Raw genomic sequence first — 20,802 nt, 5'->3', positions numbered from 1 at the left:
GCGGTACCCCCAGGTTCTGGCTTCCTCTTTTGCAGCGCGTAGCACGGTGCCTAGGTGGTCATTTTGCTACCGGAAGATGGCGTTATTCCGTCGTTTCCAAAGTTGCCAACAGCACAACAGGAGGAAGGTGTGGAAGTGTTTACCAGGGATATGCGCCGGCGGGAGTAGATGAAGCTTCATCGGCGTCATATCCGGGGGCAGGTCGATGTTGATAGCAGCCCAGAGAGGAGGCCGCAAAGCTGCACCCAAACATGATGTGCGCCGCAGTTTCCTCCGCGCCATTGCAGATCTCACAAGCAGTGTCATGCAGCACGTGCCTTTGTTTCAAGTGTTCCCGGATCTGAATTCGGTCCTGGACGAGGAGCCAGACGAAGAACTGCACTCTTGGGGGAGCCCGGTTGTGCCAAACGAAGGCAGCGAGTGGGCTTGTGGCGTTCCGCGTAGAGTGCATCAGCCTATAAAGCGTCGAGGTGTGCAACTTGCCGTCAGGGTTGGCGAACGGGGCTAGACCGCTGGTCTGGTACCTCAGACGGACTCCACCCAGCCATGATACCCCATTTGCATGGGCAGCCCCAGGGCCGGGCGACCCTCGGCACCGGCCTGGGCTCCGAAGCAACAATCACAAGATACTAGCTGTAAAATCTGTCATTCATATGTTCTGCCAGAGCCGAGAACAGACAACTACCTTGTATTGGCCCAGGCTCCATTCACAATCCGGGTCCGCCACTCCATTTGAATCGCACTGGATGAAGTTCATATTCAGATGTATTGATCTTACCGATGGTAGGCATATATTGTACTGCCCTGTCCCCAAAGCACATTTACATACAAAAACGACAACTCATGATGTGTCGTAATTTATTGACAGGTGTTTCTCCAGTTCTTGCATTAAGGCCATCTGCCACGCGCCCTAGATGAACAGCTTTACAGAGGAGTGATGTGTCGTAAAACTTCTGGAAACGCAACTACCTTGCAGACATCGGATGTGCCAGGTCACACGCCCAACAGAGCTCCTTGGGATCACCTTATGCACAAAACCAGGCTCTGGTTTGTCCAAACCTTCACGATGCCCCCAACAGCTCCTTGATATCATATCCTTGCAGCTGACGCAGTACAAAAAATCACTGTCAATTACTGAATTACATTCCTTTTACAGCACATAATATGTTCCAGAACACTCTGACTTAAATAAAAAACCAAATATAAAGATATTTAGGTAACAGAGTACTATTGGGCAATTCTATGCAACTTATGATTTCGAGAATGCTCACCAAGAAAGAGTTTACTCACTGGTAGCCTGATCCAGACAGAGGGACATACCTGAAGAAAGGTTAGCAGCAATATTACTCCTGAGTTCCAAAATGCATGTATTGTGATAGGAGTTAGAAGATTGCGGGTTTGAGCATATGAAAACCCCAGTGTAACACCTGCATAACAATGAACAAGGTTACTAAATAACAACGGCAAGCAAAAAAGCATAGAATTAAACAAACAAATCAGCAACCCCAGTATCTAACAACTGATTGCATATGACAATAGCTGTGACTGTGCCTGGTTGTGATTCGGATCTATTAGGTGTTGCATATTGTGCCTACGGTTGTCAAATCTCAGATAGTCAGATACCTGCGCAGCCAATTTTAAACTACTCTCTTACAAAAAACAGACCATAAATATAGCATGCCAAAAACTTACCAACAAATAAGCAATTCCTGTAATTCACAATAGTTGAACAGTTGAATATGGTAATGGTTGTGATCGTGGATGTCAGTTTCAATTGCATTTAGAAATTGCGTACAGTGTCTGCCCATTGCACCCCCTCCCCCCAAATCCCAAGTCAATTTTAACTTTTTTCTTACAAAGAAAAAACCAGAAATATGCATACCACAAAATGGCCACAACGATGTAACTAGGCAGGATATGGCCCAATTGATTACCAACTAATATGTTTGCTATTCATATGTTTCTATTTTAATAAAATTTGAACAAAGAATTACCAAGTACAAATAGCTGAGGAAATTGCCCAGGAGTCAGATGAGCAAGGGCGAATACAGCAGCACTGACAAGTACACAAACTGGAGTCGGAAACCTGTACCCAGAAAAAAACTGTTGAATACCTCAACATGAAAAACTTTTGTAATGCACCAAATTTCTACATGCAAGCAGGAGAAAAAAAAATTGCTAGGATAAACAGGAAACAAGTTTTGGATTTTTACCACTTAGTCAAGGACACCATTAGAAATCCTCGAAACACAGTCTCCTCCAGAAGTGGTGCCAGAACTCCAGTAATTCCCACCAAAAAGGCAGTGCTAGTAACACAAAAAGAAAGTTGGAAACAAGATCAAGTTCGCATTACCTGTTTAGAGGCAGGAACCCACTAAAACACAAAAGAGAGAGAGAGAGATGATACCTAGTATTGGATGATCCAATCAGGGGCAATAAAAGAACTAGTGAATCAGTCTGAGCCAATGAAACGAAACATTTTGTAAGTATTTAACAAATTACAAGAAGCGCTTGGCATAGGTTATGCTATATATGTACTATTGTACAAAACAGTAAACAGGCAAATATATGAAAGAAAATACATCATATAGCATATGACATCTTCTATGCTGAATAAATTGAACTACAAACATGTTCTGAACGAGATTAAAGTGACTAATATGAGGTAGTGCACAGGAAAGGTCTAGTTGCTAAAGCATATTTGTCTGACCTCTCTCTCTGGAGTTTCACCATTCAGATAGGTCATTGCAGTTCCTGCTAAAGCAATAGAAATTACTGCCGCAAAGAGGCCGACTCCAGCCCACAAAAGCCATCCATTCTGCAGCTTGAATGGTTCTTTAATATCTGAAAGTTTTACAACATTCCTGCGTAAATATGCCTCTTCCCATTTGATAAAAATTACTATAAAAGAAACATTCATCACAGTTTTTTTGAAGTTATTCATCATAAACTAACTTCGAGAAGGAGCACCCATGAAAAAGAGGATAAACCTAGACTGTCAATTATGATTGAAATGGTAACTTATGTTCCATCAAAATATCACACAACACTTTTCACTTACAAAATAGCTTTTATGAGAAAAAAATGTTTTTGTACTTGCATAATAAGAAATTTATTGAATGACCATAACAAGGTTGAGTCCTTACCATAACGAAATACATCATCTGGGAATGGTCGAAACGTATTGGTGATGCCAAATATAACGCCAAGCAGAACTACTGTCACACTACTGCACAGACAGTACAAAAGCAAAATGTAAATCTTTTGGTAATTTCTGTTGTTTATTTATTTGTGGAAGATAAACAGTTTATAGAAAATTGTATCATACAGTTGCCCAAGAAACAATATTTCTGCCTTCTCATCTATAGTTGCCTCCACAGCTTTAAACCCCACATATTGCAAAGCGGATTGCTCAACTAATCCTGTCAAAACAAAGCTGTCTAAAGAACACTCAGAATTCTTTATTCAACACTCATACAGTACAGTCAAGTCAAACATGATAATCTCACTGTAAACAACAAGAAAAAAGTTAACTACCTGGGGGCGTAAAGGTGGCTTACCTTACTCCACAGCCTACCATGGTGAGCATAACGGTTTGCCACTCCCATGGCACATCCCACCGCCGAAGGATTGTCCACTCGTCAGAACTCTGCTTAGGTTCAGATAATGTCACAAGCTCCTCACCAGTCACACACAAAAAAAAAAAGAATACCATGAAAACAAGGAATAGCCACAATGCGAATGAACTCCGGAGATGTTCTAGATTTAGCTACATACTCTGCAGCTATGTATTCCTGACAGTTCATTTTGATGCATTCAGCTAAATAATATATTTTCTTTGCCATTACCGGAAGCTAAATTCTACAGGGCTACTTTTGTGTTCAGTTCAGGAGGTTATCAAGAAATGAAACAGCTGAGCATCACCTTATCCGAAGGAGAGGGACTCTTGTTATTGGCGTTATAGGAGAAACACGGGAAGCGTCCGCCCCTCCTATAGCTCCTCGTCCACCGGCCGGTCTCCGTCAATCGCAGCTCTGCTCCGGCAATTGCTAAGCGGCCAGATTTTGGCGAGGGAAGTGGCTTCTTCCGTCTCGAGAGGACAACGGGTCTGCACGGGAGCGTCCGGAGGACGATAGGTGAGAGCGGCGGCGGCGACGACGACGATGAGGCCATCGGAAACATGCCTTCTGCTCTCTGTTCCACCGATGGTGAAGCCGCGTACCGACGGTGAAGTATCGCGGCGTCCCGGGGTCCGGGGATAAGATTAAGACGGTGGGGCTTTCGAAAAATACGTGACTCCAATTTATACTATAAAAATTAAAATAATTAAAAATAATTTTTATTAAAATTAGGCCCACCGTACCCCTCATTGACTCCAATTTATACTATAAAAATTAAAACAATTGAAAATAATTTTTATTAAAATTAGGCCCACCGTACCCCTCACGGAGGTCCCACTCGTCTGCCCGGAAGGTTTGACGAAAGAGGGTGGAGTCCCATTCTTTGATAGATAGAAAATATTTCCACCCAAAAGACTTTTTTTCACCAAAAGTTTTAACGTACCCACCTCTATAAAAGTTGAAACAATTAAAAATAATTTTCACCAAAATTAGGCTCACCATACTCTTCACGGAGGTCCCACTCATCAGTCCGGAAGACTCGACGAAAAAAGATGGAGTCTATTTTTTGATAGATAGAAAATGTTTCTATCCAAAAGGTTTGGTTTTTTCACCAAAAAATTTAATTTACCCACCGTTGTTTTTTTTGGAAGGAAAGAGAGAGGATAGCTGTTCCTGCGCGTCGTTGATCACGGACGCATGATTTTTTTTTTTGCAAGAATAGGATCCCATGATACTGTTTCCTAATAGCTCTACTACTGCGCTAATTTCCTTTCCTTCCCGTGCTGGTTCCTTTCCTTCGGTGCTGACCCGCTCTCGATGGCTTCATTTTAGTCAACAATGAGCAATCAACCAATCATATCAATCCATCAAATTAAAATTAGGAGCAGGCTGCCTCTAGCTTCCATTTGATTTCCCGTCTTCCAAACAAGAGAAAATTCCCTGGAATGTCTTGAAACAAATCACGCTTCCTTCTATGGCCCTGAAAAAATAAAACGCCCTTTTGTGGCCTACTTTTTATTTTAGTTCTCTTCCATGGCTCTCCCGTTAGATCCGTTAGCCGAATCCGTTAGACATGAAATTTATTGGACTGAACTACCCCTGCCACTCCCACACACACCCCCGACGGCCCGACCCCATCTCCCCCATCCTATTCCGTGAGCCACTCGTCCTCTCCCGTGGCTTCCAGGCGGCGCGCGGAGGAGGAGATCCCCAGGCTGCGGCGCGCGGAGGGGCGCTCCCCAGGAGGCGGCGAGCGGAGGGGCCCTCCCCAGGGGCGCGGCGCGGAAGGGCCCTCCTAGCGGCGTGGCGGAGCACTCCAGGGGGACGCGCGGCGGAGGCCCTCCCCAGGGGCGCGGCGCGGAGGGGCCCTCCCAGGGGCGCGGCGGAGGGCTCCCAGGGGGACGCGCGGAGGAGGCCCGCCCCCAGGGCTGGGCACGCGGCGGAGGTGCCAAGGGGCGCACGCGCGCAACGCCTCGCGGCGGCCGCGTGCCTCCCGGCGCAGGAGCAGGCGCGCAGGTGCTCGCGCGCGCAGGAGATCGGCGGCAGCCTTTTGGCAAGGTAAATCTCCTCTTTTCGTGACAGATCTGCATGTATTTTCTAGGGTTTATGAAAGATTAGTATTGCTCATGTGTGTAGGATAATATAATTGACATGATGGATCCAAAATCAACTTATTTGTTGGAAATTAAGCTTCTTGGCAATCCCAAAAAAGTTAGAAAGGATGTTCGCTGTTTTTGCTTTGATAAGGTTGTGGACAGTGATACAACAAATTTGAAGGACTTGGTCGATGAGATCACAGATCAGTATCCACCGGGTTATCTAGAAGTAGCACATGTTCAGTACTATGATAAAGATTTGAAAAGCTTCCCAGCTGTTAATACGGACCAAGAGTTGATGTTAATGTTTCAAAAACATAGTAACAGCAAGGTCGTGCACGTGTTCATTGCATATACTGATCCCTCAGGATGCTATGAGCCTATCATTGAGTGGGAGGGTTATCCTAGTAATAGCAATCAATTTTCTGAGCCTGAGCCAACCATACCTAGCAGCAGCACACAAGCAAATGAGGAAATTTCTACAGAAAACCCAATCATCGGGAATGAACATATTGGTGTTGATGAGGAGGGTCTATATCTAAAGATCAAACCTGTACTTGATCTCACTGTTGTTGCTTGTAACAAAGAATAGGACTATGTTCCCGAGGATGAGGATGGGGATGAGGATGAGGTAATTGAGGATCAAGATGAGGTTAGTGACGATGATGAGGAGTTTGTTGGAGCAGCTCATGTGGATCCCATTACCTATGACAAATAAGACCCTCCAATGACAGTAGGCTCCAGTTATCCGAATATGTATGAATTCAATGTGGCACTATCTCAGCATGCAATCAAACATGAATTTGAGTATAATACTGTCAAGAGTGCACCGCATAGATGCACGGTATATTGTTCAAGGAAAGTGGAAGATAAATGTCCCTGGAGGCTGCATGCTTCATCTAGGAGCAGGAGCTGCACTGTAGTGGTAAGAAAGAATCAATCTGTTTTTTTTCCCTTTGTGCATGTTCATTTTTATTTGACAATGATATTTATTTGACCAAGCCATATTGTTGCAGGTGAAAAAGAATCAATTTGCTCATAGCTGCTCAAGCAGTCAAAGGAGTAAGAATGTGAAGAATGCAACCAAATTCTGGATATGCGAGAAGGTCAAGGATTGGCTCATTGCAGATCCTTGTATTGGAGCAAAAGCATTGCAGAAGAAGCTTAATTCTGCTGCATTTTATTTTGCAAGAAGGGCATCACTGGCCAAGTTGCAAGAAGGGCAACCCAGAGGATATTGCAGCTATGATGACTGTGAGGTAATAAACTATGCTTTGTTTTACTATTGTGCTCACATGAAACCAATGTCTGGACTAAAAATGACACCTTTGCTTACCCAAAACTACTGCAGAGGACCACCAAAGAAGAAGAGAAAGACTACCAAGGCATCAACTGAGGAAAGCATAGTACCTTTTGATGGTGAAGCACCAGCATCCTCTATGACTTTTCCACCAAGGTTCTCTCTTTCACAATCTGTTTATGTGCATCTTAATTTTCATCTAATTAACTCTCTTTGTTTCCAATAGCCAAAGTTTGCAACCTACAACTAAGAAGAAAAGTAGAAAAGGTACTTTTGATTCTACAGGCTCAAACAGGTAATATATGCTTCTAATTCTGCTGCATTTTATTTTGCTTCAATCAGTTTTGGTCATGAATACAAATCAGTCTTATTTTATCTACAATACTTGATAATTTGTTATACATGTATAGATCCAAATCAGCAAGTACTACAGACCAGCCTGAGCACATTAGCACTGAGATTCCCATGGCTAGGGGCTCAAATCCACTTGTTGCAGCCAAAGAAAAAGGGAAGAAGCTAGCTAACAAGGCTAAAGAAAAGGGAAAGCTCCTGAAGCCCAAAGCCAAGAAGCAAACTAAAGACAAGGGAAAAAATAACGAAGTGCTATTTGAAAGCCCTGCTATGGGCACAAGAAGCAAAAAAGTTGATTCTTCCAGCCCTGCAATGAGCACTAGAAGCAAAAGAAGGCTCAGTCTGTGATTTACCATGTTCTGGACTTGTTGTCTTATGTATTAACTCGTTTTGTGGAGCTGTATGTGAACATGCATGTCATGCAATATCTGCTGTTAGGCGTCTGAACCTATTATATGTCAACTCATGTTAGAAATGTGGCCGTGAACTCAGTGTGATGTACATTATTATTTGAATCTATCTATTATATTGTACCTCAAACAAGTATGTTAAAATGTCAAGAATTTGCTTCATATTATCTTGCTATACATGTCCAATATCTGTTGTTCTCCATGATATCTCAATATCTGTTGTTTGGGTGCCAGGGGTACTATTGTCTTTTCACAGCCACTTAACTGGGATTTAACTACAGATGTAACGGCAGGGCCATGGAAGGGAAGAAAAATGAACATAGGGTCAGATAAGGAAGTTTCAGTTTTCCAGGGCCATAGAAGGGAGCGTGATTTGTTTGAGGGCCTTCCAGGGAATTTCCCCTCCAAACAAAGGCTGGCAGGCAACATCTTCTCGAGGAGGAGAAGCACAGGGCGGCGGAGGCGGGCCCATCTCTGGGAGGACGAGAAGATCGCGCCGGCGGTGGATGACGCGGTATCAACGGCCCAGCTTGGGTTCAACTGCTGTTAGAGTTTGATTGCGGCAGATCGAGGCCACATTAGGCGACCAGCGATGGCGAGCAGTCGACTTGGCTAGGGAGGAAGCCACAGGGTCACAACCTTGGCTGGTAGACTAGCGCAGGGGCGCAGGACAGGGCACAAGGCACCAACCAGCAAGCAGTCGAGCACCTTCACTACAATTTTTTTAACCGCATGCAACAAGCTAATAAGGTAATTTAGCATTTCATATTGCAATTTGGGGTGCCCCGGTCGGACGGTCCAGGTGACGGCCGTTGCCATGTATCTCAGGTATCATCGGCTAGGATTGCCTAGGACACAGTGCTGGGGAGAGGCGCGGCTGCCATGGAAGGTGAAGCAGGTTTCTGTGCACGCCGCCACGCTGCTGTAAACATAGGGTCTGTTTAGATGAAACGCAAAAAATTTTTGCGTTGGAATCTTATTAATTTGAAGTACTAAATGAAGTCTATTTACAAAACTTTTTGTACAGATGGGTTGTAAATCACGAGGCGAATCTAATGATGCTAATTAATCCATGATTAATAAATAATTAGCAGATGGTTACTGTAGCACCACTGTTACAAAACATAAATTAAATAGGCTCATTATATTCGTCTCGCAATTTACAGCCGATCTATACAAAAAAATTTATAAATAGACTTAATTTAGTACTCCATGCATGTGTCGAAACATTCGATGTGACAACTTTTTTGTGTTTACGGGGTGAGAACTAAACAGGGCCATAGTGAATCATGAATGTGAGTTCCCAACATACTCGGCCATTGTAATGCTTTAATTGCTTGAGAGATTATTCATGTCAAATTTTGATGCAATAAACACCGTGTTCGGCTGATCTACAACTCTCCAGCCCTACAGTATTTTTCTCTCACACCACTCCAGCCACCAGCCACCAGCCAGGTAACAGTATTTTTCTCTCACATCACTCCAGCTCCAGCCTCTAGCTCCAGCTTGCCGAACACGGTGAAAATCAGTAGTATGGTGCATTCCATGTGTTAGATGAAATATCCTTAAGAAACTCATCAATCCGACCCTAATGCTTGTCCCATATGGCGAAGTTTTTTATTATCGAATATTTTTAATCCATGTGATACTAAATTGTCAATTACTATTTTCTTATTAACAAAGTTTCTTTTGAAATTATGTTTTCTCTACATGGACACCTTTACTATAAAATATAAAATTATTATTTATTAGACTTTATATAAATAATTTTTTATTTAATATACACGTGCCGCAGCGTTTCCACTAGTTAAAAATAAAAGTTGTAAAGCTAGGCGTATTCGTGAAAATCCTATAGGTCGAGGGTCCGAATCGCAAAAGCCCCATCTCCTTCTCCCGGCGGTTGTGATGGCGGCGGCGATGGCGACGCCGGCGAGCACGTCCGGGGAGTGGCTCAAGGGCGCCCTACAGGATCTTCGGGAGAGTAAGGGGAGCGAGCTGGAGCTCGACGCTGATCTCATCTCGGGCCTCGTCTCCTTCTGCGAGCTCGCATCTCCCCCCGACGCCGCCAGCTACCTCGAGGTTCGTACGCCAACGCCAGTGCCCATCCCTTACTCTGCTGGGGCGTATATTGTGCGCTTACTCTGCTGGGGCCCTCTAGATTCTGATCGGAGCTTATCTTGTGCGTTTGCGCCTGACGCGGCGGCCTGATCTGATCGCCGGCCAGAGTGTTGTTCCCGGATTAGGGTTTGCGCGATTTGAGATCGGTGAAAACTGTTCGTATTCAATAACACGGTCGCCTGTCTATTCTGATTGTGTGGGTGTTTGCTGCTGCGCGTCCCTACCAAATTGCTATGCTGTTGGGGTTTGGGTTTCTGTGGGGTTTCGTTGCAAGGGGAGGATGATGAATGATCCAAGTGCCTCAGCTAGTCAGCTTGGAAGCTTCATGTTACTGGGGTCTTATGGACTTGTTTAGGTGCTTGGGTGATTGTTTCATAATGAATGACTTTGTATAGCCTGATCATGTATTTCATGTATTGCAAGCATGATTGAACGTCAAATCTGTTGCTTAAATGGGCGCCTGCATGTCCACTGCAACTTAATTGATTTGGTCTGGTAGTATCCAGCATGATTGAGTTCCAGAATACTAATTTATTTTCTATGTTCTTACATGGATATTAGTCCCCAAGCACGAGATGTTAATCTTGGTTCTGCCACTCTATGGTTCAACGGATGTGCAGGATCTTTATCAAATAAGCCACACTTGGTCAAATACCCATGAGGACTAGCATGCCTTTAGCATCTTTTTTTCCCTTTCTTTTCTTTTTTGGCTTGAAATTTTTCTCGGTCCGGCACTTTTCATTATGAGAGGTCTCTAGTTCCATTACTTCATTTTTTTGTTTTGGTGCATTTGTTTCATACCACTTTCACACCATTTATGCACAAATGTTGAAACCACTATAGCTTAGTTTACATTAACATTTATCATGGTTTGCACTTCTAATGTTGCAGAACTTTATTGGAAAAGAAGCTGCTCAGCACATTATTCAGGAGTACTTGCGGAGGAGGGGTCACATTGGTTCCTTGAATGAAACTGAAAGCTTGCAATCATCTAGTCTTCAGCCTTACGTTAAGCCATCTGCTGATGTGGCAACTACACAAACAAAGAAACAAATGCGCGCACAAAAAGAAGCAGCGTCTTCTTCTAGTCAGAGTTCCAAGAGTCAAGCAGAAACTGCAGAATCCCAACTTGCTTCCAAGAGAGGTTCAAAAAAGAAAGGGGCAAAGGCCATTTCTCTCGCTGAAGCAGCAAAGGGTTCCATTGTCTTCAAGCAGGGGAAACCTTGTTCGTGCCAAGCACGGCAGCATAACCTTGTTAGCAACTGCTTATCATGTGGCAAAATTGTGTGCGAACAAGAGGGCGACGGACCCTGTAGTTTCTGTGGTGCGCTGGTCTTGAAGGAAGGTAGTACATATGCTGGTTTAAGTGATGTTGGACTACCTCTTTCAGAAGCAGAAGCTGCAGCTGAAGCATATGCAAAGAGGCTTGTTGACTATGACAGGAATGCTGCTGCAAGGACTAAAGTTTATGACGACCAAAGTGACTATTTTGAAATGGAAGGAAACAGTTGGCTCTCTTCAAAGGTAAATTACATTTGATTCTTTCTACTTGATAGTTCTATTTCATTCCTTATAGTTCATACATGCTCATATTTTAAGTTCCATCCATTGATCTATGCTGTGACCATGCTAAATCTCAACAACAAGAGATATTAATAGTGAGATCTTGATCTATATCTGCCTCTGATCCTGATATGTGAATTAATTTTTATTATAGGATTTATTATGGCTGAGTGGTTAGGAATAGGCGAGGATCTCCTGATTGCTTCTGTGTCCATAAGCATCATCTAGGATTTCCTTGCCTATATATACATGTATTATGTCTCCCCCTATAATCAGTCTATTGTCCACACAATCTCAATTGCTTTCAAGTATTCCTTTTAGGAAGTTTTTTGTGGAACTGGTTCTGTTTCTATTACAAACTCATAATTGTACTAACATCATGTGCATTAAGAACATGTAACCTCATGGATAGTACGAAGAGGTTATGTACGCTACTGGCATATCATTTTTTTTATTTCCGGGTACTGGCATATCTAAATTGAACTGCTTTCAAGGATGCAAACTTATTTACCTATTTTTCACACTCCAGGAAAAGTCAGTCCTACAGAAGCAGCAAGAGGAAGCTCAGGAAGCAGCTGCAAATCAAAAGGGGAAAGTGGTTGTTACATTTGATTTGGTGGGTCGTAAGGTAATTGCTTATACTTTATTGCACTCCTGTTGAACAGCAGCTCATTTGGATGCAGACATAATTTCACAAGTGTTTTCTGCAGGTGATTTTGAACAAGGATGGAGCCACTGAGCTGGAAACGGAGCACCCGATCATGAGACCACCTGATCAGAAGGATCAGAGCCACCGCATACAGCCCAACCCCACAATCAGAGAGCAACCTGTGTACGTCGAAACAGGTCCAGTGAAGCCAAAAACTGACCGAGCAAAACAGAGCAAGAGACTTGCCAAGAATGGTCTGTGCCTGGAGGTAACCGACAGGCTGCAGCACGATGACAAGGACCTGCAGAGCATTCTGAGTGGCAAGGTGAAGAAAGGCGATCACTTGGCTTACAGTTCCTTTGGTCAGGCACGCGAAGGGGATGACGTCGAATGCTCCCAAGATTTTGATTGACAGTATGAAATCCTAGTGATCTAAAAACAGTCATGAAACAGCCTGTAAAATCATTGAGTTCCCCATCTAACCTTTTGGACCCAATTTCCTGCAAAATGCAAATGTGAGTGTTTGGCACCTTTTGTCCTTGCACGTTACTCTCAGTTCAAATTAACAGGATCTTATGTTACGCAAGTCTATTAGGCTCCGTTTGGATGTAGATATTTGAAGGCTTGGCATTGAATTGAGTTCAATGCCAAAACAGAGTAGTATTGGTAATGAGGTCCAATACCAAATCCATTGTTTGGATGTAGATAAAATTGTTAGATAGAATCCAACGAGTTAACAAATTCCGATTCATGTTTAGATGTCTATACCTTGGCATTGGGAACTAGACCATCTACTTCTCCTCTCTCACCACGCCGTGCGGCCTCCTCGGCGGAGCTCACCACGCCGCCGGCACCTCTTGCCCAGAGCTCAACCGCGCGGCCCGCCCTCCAGGTCGGAGCTCACCTTGCCGTCCACCTCTACGGGGCACAGGAAAGAGGAGGAGGGGCGCCGGCCACGAGGAAGAGGAGGAGGCGCGCCGGCCGCGAGGAAGATGAGTAGTAGGAGGAGGAGGGGCGCCGGCCGCGAGGATGAAGTGGATCTGACCGCCGGCTGTGAGGAGAAAGGGGTGCCTGCCACGAGAGGAGAGGGTTGCCGGCTCCCAATTGGAAGGAAGGGAAGATGCACCCAGGCGTGAGGAAGGAGGAATGCCACCGGCCGCGAGGAAGAAGGGGGTGGCGGTCGCTAGCAGCCGTCCCTGAGGAAGAGGAAGAGAAGGGGCGTCCGGCCGCAAGGAAGAAGGGAGTGCCAACCGCGAGGAAGAAGCGGGCATCGCCCGCCATGAGGAAAAAGGGGAGCACTGGCCGCTGGCCGCGAGGAAGAGAAGGGGGCTCTGGTCGCGAGGAGGATGGGGCGGCGCAACGAGAGAGACGGGGGTCGGGGGTGGCGCTCCCATGCCCAATTCAGCACAAAACCAAGGGGTAAGGCTCGGTATTGGAGGGCGTGGGGTGCGAGAGTGGCGAATACTGATTGGTATTGGGTTCCGTTTCCAATTCTGAATTCCAGTCCATCCAAACAACCGCAATTGAAGCTAGCCAATATCAATTCCGAATTCAGAGGCTGAATGCCGACATCCAAACAGAGTGTTAGGCTCCGTTTGGATGTAGATATTTGAAGGCTTGGCATTGAATTGAATTCAATGCCAAAACAGAGTAGTATTGGTAATGAGATCCAATACCAAATCCATTGTTTGGATGTAGATAAAATTGTTAGATAGAATCCAACGAGTTAACAAATTCCGATTCATGTTTAGATGTCTATACCTTGGCATTGGGAACTAGACCATCTACTTCTCCTCTCTCACCACGCCGTCCGGCCTCCTCGGCGGAGCTCACCACGCCGCCGGCACCTCTTGCCCAGAACTCAACCACGCGGCCCGCCCTCCAGGTCGGAGCTCACCTTGCCGTCCACCTCTACGGGGCACAGGAAAGAGGAGGAGGGCGCCGGCCACGAGGAAGAGGAGGAGGCGCGCCGGCCGCGAGGAAGATGAGTAGTAGGAGGAGGAGGGGTGCCGGCCGCGAGGATGAAGTGGATCTGACCGCCGGCTGTGAGGAGAAAGGGGTGCCTGCCACGAGAGGAGAGGGTTGCCGGCTGCCGATTGGAAGGAAGGGAAGATGCACCCAGGCGTGAGGAAGGAGGAATGCCACCGGCCGCGAGGAAGAAGGGGGTGGCGGTCGCTAGCAGCCGTCCCTGAGGAAGAGGAAGAGAAGGGGCGTCCGGCCGCAAGGAAGAAGGGAGTGCCAACCGCGAGGAAGAAGCGGGCATCGCCCGCCATGAGGAAAAAGGGGAGCGCTGGCCGCTGGCCGCGAGGAAGAGAAGGGGGCTCTGGTCGCGAGGAGGATGGGGCGGCGCAACGAGAGAGACGGGGGTCGGGGGCGGCGCTCCCATGCCCAATTCAGCACAAAACCAAGGGGTAAGGCTCGGTATTGGAGGGCGTGGGGTGCGAGAGTGGCGAATACCGATTGGTATTGGGTTCCGTTTCCAATTCTGAATTCCAGTCCATCCAAACAACCGCAATTGAAGCTAGCCAATATCAATTCCGAATTCAGAGGCTGAATGCCGACATCCAAACAGAGTGTTAGGCTCCGTTTGGATGTAGATATTTGAAGGCTTGGCATTGAATTGAGTTCAATGCCAAAACAGAGTAGTATTGGTAATGAGGTCCAATACCAAATCCATTGTTTGGATGTAGATAAAATTGTTAGATAGAATCCAACGAGTTAACAAATTCCGATTCATGTTTAGATGTCTATACCTTGGCATTGGGAACTAGACCATCTACTTCTCCTCTCTCACCACGCCGCCCGGCCTCCTCGGCGGAGCTCACCACGCCGCCGGCACCTCTTGCCCAGAGCTCAACCGCGCGGCCCGCCCTCCAGGTCGGAGCTCACCTTGCCGTCCACCTCTACGGGGCACAGGAAAGAGGAGGAGGGCGCCGGCCGCGAGGAAGATGAGTAGTAGGAGGAGGAGGGGCGCCGGCCGCGAGGATGAAGTGGATCTGACCGCCGGCTGTGAGGAGAAAGGGGTGCCTGCCACGAGAGGAGAGGGTTGCCGGCTGCCGATTGGAAGGAAGGGAAGATGCACCCAGGCGTGAGGAAGGAGGAATGCCACCGGCCGCGAGGAAGAAGGGGGTGGTGGTCGCTAGCAGCCGTCCCTGAGGAAGAGGAAGAGAAGGGGCGTCCGGCCGCAAGGAAGAAGGGAGTGCCAACCGCGAGGAAGAAGCGGGCATCGCCTGCCATGAGGAAAAAGGGGAGCGATGGCCGCTGGCCGCGAGGAAGAGAAGGGGGCTCTGGTCGCGAGGAGGATGGGGCGGCGCAACGAGAGAGACGGGGGTCGGGGGTGGCGCTCCCATGCCCAATTCAGCACAAAACCAAGGGGTAAGGCTCGGTATTGGAGGGCGTGGGGTGCGAGAGTGGCGAATACCGATTGGTATTGGGTTCCGTTTCCAATTCTGAATTCCAGTCCATCCAAACAACCGCAATTGAAGCTAGCCAATATCAATTCCGAATTCAGAGGCTGAATGCCGACATCCAAACAGAGTGTTAGGCTCCGTTTGGATGTAGATATTTGAAGGCTTGGCATTGAATTGAGTTCAATGCCAAAACAGAGTAGTATTGGTAATGAGGTCCAATACCAAATCCATTGTTTGGATGTAGATAAAATTGTTAGATAGAATCCAACGAGTTAACAAATTCCGATTCATGTTTAGATGTCTATACCTTGGCATTGGGAACTAGACCATCTACTTCTCCTCTCTCACCACGCCGTCCGGCCTCCTCGGCGGAGCTCACCACGCCGCCGGCACCTCTTGCCCAGAGCTCAACCGCGCGGCCCGCCCTCCAGGTCGGAGCTCACCTTGCTGTCCACCTCTACGGGGCACAGGAAAGAGGAGGAGGGCGCCGGCCACGAGGAAGAGGAGGAGGCGCGCCGGCCGCGAGGAAGATGAGTAGTAGGAGGAGGAGGGGCGCCGGCCGCGAGGATGAAGTGGATCTGACCGCCGGCTGTGAGGAGAAAGGGGTGTCTGCCACGAGAGGAGAGGGTTGTCGGCTGCCGATTGGAAGGAAGGGAAGATGCACCCAGGCGTGAGGAAGGAGGAATGCCACCGGCCGCGAGGAAGAAGGGGGTGGCGGTCGCTAGCAGCCGTCCCTGAGGAAGAGGAAGAGAAGGGGCGTCCAGCCGCAAGGAAGAAGGGAGTGCCAACCGCGAGGAAGAAGCGGGCATCGCCCGCCATGAGGAAAAAGGGGAGCGCTGGCCGCTGGCCGCGAGGAAGAGAAGGGGGCTCTGGTCGCGAGGAGGATGGGGCGGCGCAACGAGAGAGACGGGGTCGGGGGCGGCGCTCCCATGCCCAATTCAGCACAAAACCAAGGGGTAAGGCTCGGTATTGGAGGGCGTGGGGTGCGAGAGTGGTGAATACCGATTGGTATTGGGTTCCATTTCCAATTCTGAATTCCAGTCCATCCAAACAACCGCAATTGAAGCTAGCCAATATCAATTCCGAATTCAGAGGCTGAATGCCGACATGCAAACAGAGTGTTAATAGGGAGGCGGCGTCTGTTCGAATGAATCTCGGTCCTTTTCCCCATATGCCCCGAATCCGTGGAGCGGTGGCAAATGTGGGCTTTTACTGGGCCCAATTCGGCTCGGCCTGGCACTCGCTCTCCCATCATCGACTAAACGTTCTTCTGCTCACAACCCGTCGCCTGCCCCTCTCCGCTCGCGAAGCGTCCGGCGGCGGCGGCGGCAATGGAGGAGAGGAGGGACTGGTCTTCGCTCCTCCCCGACCTACTGAGCCATGTCGCGGCACGGGTACTGGCTGCTGATGTGGTGGACTACATCGTCTTCCGCGGCGTGTGCGCGCGCTGGCGCGCGTCCGCGCAAAGCCCGCGCGACCCGTCCCTCCGTGACCCCCGCCTCCGCCCGCGCGGCTGGGTCGCGCTCTGCGACGGCGACGGCGTACGCCCGGCCGACGCGTGCGAGGTCGCCTTCTTCCACGCCGCCACCGGCAGGTGCCTGCGCGTCCGCCTGCCGGAGCTCCAGGGCCACCACATCGTCGGCTTTACGGATAGTCTCATACTCTCATCGTCCTGATCAACAAGGACACCACCGCCGTCCGCGTCCTGCACCCCTTCACCCGCGTCGCCGTTGACCTCCCGCCGATCGCCGCCATCTTCAACTGCATGGTCAAGGAGCAGCAGTCCCGCGCCTGGATGAGAGCCGCCGTGCAGTGTGCGCGTCCCAGGACTCCCCCGATTCCATCGCCGTCGTCGCATGGTTCCCCACCGTGCCCGGGGTGGTCGTCGCCGAGCCTAGCTTCCCCTGCTGGTATATCGTGCGCCACAACCTTAAGCTTGCCTCAGCCATCCCCTTCCATGGCCGTAATCTACGGCGTCATGAGCAACGAGAGGCAGGTTCTGCAGATCTACCCTCAATGTCCGGATCCCTGTGTTGCTCGTATCCCGAACACATTCGGCATCCCTCAAACACACGCATTCTTCCTCGTGGAATCCGCTGCGCGCCTGATACTTGTCCTCCGTCATTTTCACTTTGAAAATTACGTCGAGGGATATCAGCCTTGCCAGTTTGCATTGTTTGAGGTTGACACGGTTGGGCACCGGGAGCTCACACACCCGTGAGCAGCCTTGGTGATCAAGCTTTGTTTCTCAGCCGCCACCGATGCCTCTCTGTGTCTCAAAACAATCTGCCTTCCATCACCAGCAATGCCATTTACTTCGAGTCTTAAGACCTCTACCCAGTTGTTATGTACTCTGTCAGCAGCAGCACATGTGAGCTATTAACAACGTTATCCATCATCCATGACTATAGAAAGAGGATCCGGCCCTCTGTGCGGCCCTTCACGCTTGTAGATCGTTTATTCACCTTTTGCAACCATCATTGTTTGTAGGCACTTGGACCTTAGTTAGTGACATTGTTTGTGTAACTCTAATGTTCTAACTGAACTGCTTTTTCTTGCAGGTCAAGGGGACTCATGTTTCATGAATATCACTGCTTGCGTGGCTCATGGAAGAAGCTCTTCAAGAAACTCAAGACTGTGAAGTCCAGGTTCCAAGCCAGGGCCATACAATGGTAGGTGCAGCCAGATGCTCCTTCCAACCCCCCCCCCCCTTTTTTTTTGGGTGGTTAATATTCAGTAATTAATGCCTAACCTAAAGTAATAATTGCCTGGAAGCTTTTTCTACTTTTTGGCCATACCCAATTGGAGTACCTCTCAATCTCAAACTCTCTTTCTCTAGTCTTGTCTGCACAAGTATTAATATAGTTTATAGGGACTTAGAAAATATTTCTCTTTTGTACAACAAAAAAAAACAACTTCAATTGGGTAATTACTATTCTCCCTTCTAGCTAGCAGTCCCGAGTCCCCTAATGTAACATCTACTAACAACGAAACAAAGGAGTCCAACATTATTGTGCTTACCTTTTTCGACATCAAGCAAACAGTTTTCTTCTACTCTAGCTTGCGCTCTATGCTGTTTAATTGGGGTCCTTCCTGCTGTGTTGAACTTGACACCCCATTCAACTTATGACATTTGTTTGATACATTACTAACAAAATTGGGATTTTTTGGGCATAAAGTCAGTCCTAGGGGTGCAAATTAATATCCTTTAGGTGCACCACCAACCCTCTTTAGTTCAAAATTGTGTACTACTTCTCAAAAGTGATATTCTATTTTGGAAAAGTAGTACAAAATTTTGAACTAAAGAGGGTTGGAGGTGCACCTAAGGGTCACCTCTTTGCACCCCTAGTCAGTCCTAGTAAGTAAAAACTACATGATGTCCATAACACCAAATAAAATGAATTCTAATTTGCCAGTTAAGAATTTTGTGGCAGGGCCCATTTTAAACATAGAACAGGGCCTTAAAGAACCTTGATATGGCCCTATTCCATGCTTGGGAGGTTTGAATTCCAGGAGAAGGTCTGTTACAAGGGCCCTTTTTCATCAAGAATAATTGCCCTTCATCAAATGGCACTGCTCAGTTATAATTCAAATCCACGCGGCAAATCTGACTTCATTGATTTCCATCTCCATCAGCAAAGATTACAGAAAAATAGTCACAGATCCATGCTTTGGAGTTTGGATGCATTGAGGATAAAATTTCCGTTGACATGCTGCTCCGAGTTTTCCTATATTAAATTTAATTAGTTAAATGAGGGGAAATATTCTGTGTAGCATGGTTGTATAAACCTGGGCAAGCTTCCATCGATAACTTCGTAACTTGCTCCAATGCATGAAGATTTGGAAAAAAATCAGGTATGGTAGTAGGGAAAGTGATGATCCATCCAAATCGGCACTAGGGATGGGTATTAATTAAGTCTTCCACTTCCCATGTTGCATGTGCGCGTGCACTTCCCTTGTAATCACAATAGGCACAAACAAGCAAAAAAGTTTGTTTTCTCTTTTGCTGATTTGCACATTTAATTTTCTTTGTCCTGTGATGTTTTCTTATATGGATCATGGTGCCACTTTGACAATTGAGATTTGGAAATATGCTTTTTGTTCTGCCAGGTTTATTAGTGTCACGAAAACAGTAGCATTTTCGGACCTCCAAGGGATTCAAGTCGCAGTTCACAATGGCAAAGGTGATAAAGGAGCTCCAAGGTCGCTCACAGTGAGAAAGTTTCATGACTTGCTAGAGCAACGGCGAGTTATTTTGCCAGTGTTGCCTATGTTTACAGTATTCGGCTGTGGTTGAACCGATGCTGGTTTATGCATCGAGGTGTAGTTGAAAGTGTGCGTGTGTCTCTTGTAACCCGCTACCAGTCCTAGATGGAGCGGGCAACTGTGCTTCGTTCTTTCACTAGGAGGCCCATTGTGGAGCTGGAAAGAAACAGTGATGTCGCACCAGGGGATCTGAGGCGCTGGCACGGTCCGTTACATCGAAACATGCCTTGAAACACTCGTCCGATAATGTCTACATCGGCTCCCTAGAGCAACAGATTCTTTAGTATTCATGTGTACATGATCTGCTTTTGACAATTTAGAGGCTTAGCGCAGCACATGACCCAGATATACTATGTGTCAAGTTACACCTTGCCACTCCCTGCCGACACGACACCCACTGACCCACACCGCACTAGCGAAATCCGTAGAACATCTGGTCTTGCACTTGACAAAAGCCATAAATCCTCGCGAAACCCATGCAAATAAGCGATCTGCGGGCCTGCAGACGCTGCAAATGCGGTCACAGTATTGCTATAGCAACCATGATTGTGGAGAGGTGCTTCTGTAATTAGACTTCATTTAGTATCTTTAATAGTCAAAGTTGCAAAATGATTTCGCGAATTTTTTTACAAGGTGAACCAAACATGGCCAAGGCTGCGGCCTTCGTGCTGAGGTGTGGCAAGCCTGGCAGGGGAGTCTGGTGCAGTGGTGAAGTGCACTCCCCATCCTTCCCCCGACCGCAGAATGAATGCCACCACCATTGCAGCTAGAGCAGCATCGTCCTGAACACAGTTAGACACACCACACGGTTAGGGATTTAGAAAAGGCAGTACAGCCACACTAGATGCTGCACTGCACGTGGCCAAGTAACAGCGACAACAAAGTGGTCCAAAATTTCCCGCTAAACTGAAGTTTCATGAATCAGTTTCCAACATATTCAATTGTATGGGTTATTCACACGGCGAACTGTAAATGTCAGCCATGTTTGGAGCATCACTGAGGAGTAAGGGTTACATAAC

At 47.3% G+C, this 20,802-nt stretch overlaps 2 protein-coding genes and 1 pseudogene across 3 annotated transcripts; 2 read left to right on the top strand and 1 right to left on the bottom strand.

The window, feature by feature from the left end:
• Positions 1–737: 737 nt before the first annotated feature.
• Positions 738–4,271, bottom strand: LOC120679372 (membrane-embedded CAAX protease MroQ-like). Of its 2 annotated transcripts, none has more exons than XM_039960953.1 (10): positions 3,925–4,271; positions 3,561–3,649; positions 3,329–3,436; positions 3,147–3,229; positions 2,711–2,844; positions 2,408–2,457; positions 2,214–2,306; positions 1,995–2,086; positions 1,272–1,427; positions 738–1,103 (listed from the first exon to the last, which is right to left on the bottom strand). In XM_039960953.1, exons 1-10 carry the CDS (start codon positions 4,180–4,182, stop codon positions 1,090–1,092), a joined length of 1,077 nt encoding a protein of 358 aa, XP_039816887.1. In that variant the 5' UTR covers positions 4,183–4,271; the 3' UTR covers positions 738–1,089. The 2 variants fall into 2 exon arrangements, with proteins under 2 accessions (XP_039816887.1, XP_039816895.1); XM_039960961.1 differs by having other exon boundaries at positions 1,321–1,427.
• A 5,342-nt stretch (positions 4,272–9,613) lies between these two features.
• Positions 9,614–12,693, top strand: LOC120679363 (activating signal cointegrator 1-like). The gene is made up of 4 exons (XM_039960944.1): positions 9,614–9,856; positions 10,787–11,419; positions 11,988–12,086; positions 12,169–12,693. Exons 1-4 carry the CDS (start codon positions 9,683–9,685, stop codon positions 12,517–12,519), a joined length of 1,257 nt encoding a protein of 418 aa, XP_039816878.1. The 5' UTR covers positions 9,614–9,682; the 3' UTR covers positions 12,520–12,693.
• A 4,072-nt stretch (positions 12,694–16,765) lies between these two features.
• On the top strand, positions 16,766–20,036 carry LOC120679358 (annotated as a pseudogene).
• Positions 20,037–20,802: the final 766 nt, after the last annotated feature.

This window comes from Panicum virgatum, chromosome 2K (assembly GCF_016808335.1).
Source record: "Panicum virgatum strain AP13 chromosome 2K, P.virgatum_v5, whole genome shotgun sequence".
Lineage (NCBI taxonomy): Eukaryota > Viridiplantae > Streptophyta > Magnoliopsida > Poales > Poaceae > Panicum > Panicum virgatum.
The sequence above is the reverse complement of the archived record's forward strand: the minus strand, read 5'-3'. Positions and strand labels throughout refer to the sequence as shown.

Coding starts and splice junctions, on each gene's coding strand:
- LOC120679372 (XM_039960953.1), bottom strand. CDS start 4,182: ATGTTTCCGATGGCCTCATCGTCGTCGTCGCCGCCGCCGCTCTCACCT. Junction 2,458..2,710: donor GTGAAACTCCAGAGAGAGAG/GTCAGACAAATA, acceptor TCATTGGCTCAG/ACTGATTCACTAGTTCTTTT. Junction 1,428..1,994: donor TCCTCAGCTATTTGTACTTG/GTAATTCTTTGT, acceptor ATTGTTATGCAG/GTGTTACACTGGGGTTTTCA.
- LOC120679363 (XM_039960944.1), top strand. CDS start 9,683: ATGGCGGCGGCGATGGCGACGCCGGCGAGCACGTCCGGGGAGTGGCTC. Junction 9,857..10,786: donor ACGCCGCCAGCTACCTCGAG/GTTCGTACGCCA, acceptor CTAATGTTGCAG/AACTTTATTGGAAAAGAAGC. Junction 12,087..12,168: donor TTGATTTGGTGGGTCGTAAG/GTAATTGCTTAT, acceptor TGTTTTCTGCAG/GTGATTTTGAACAAGGATGG.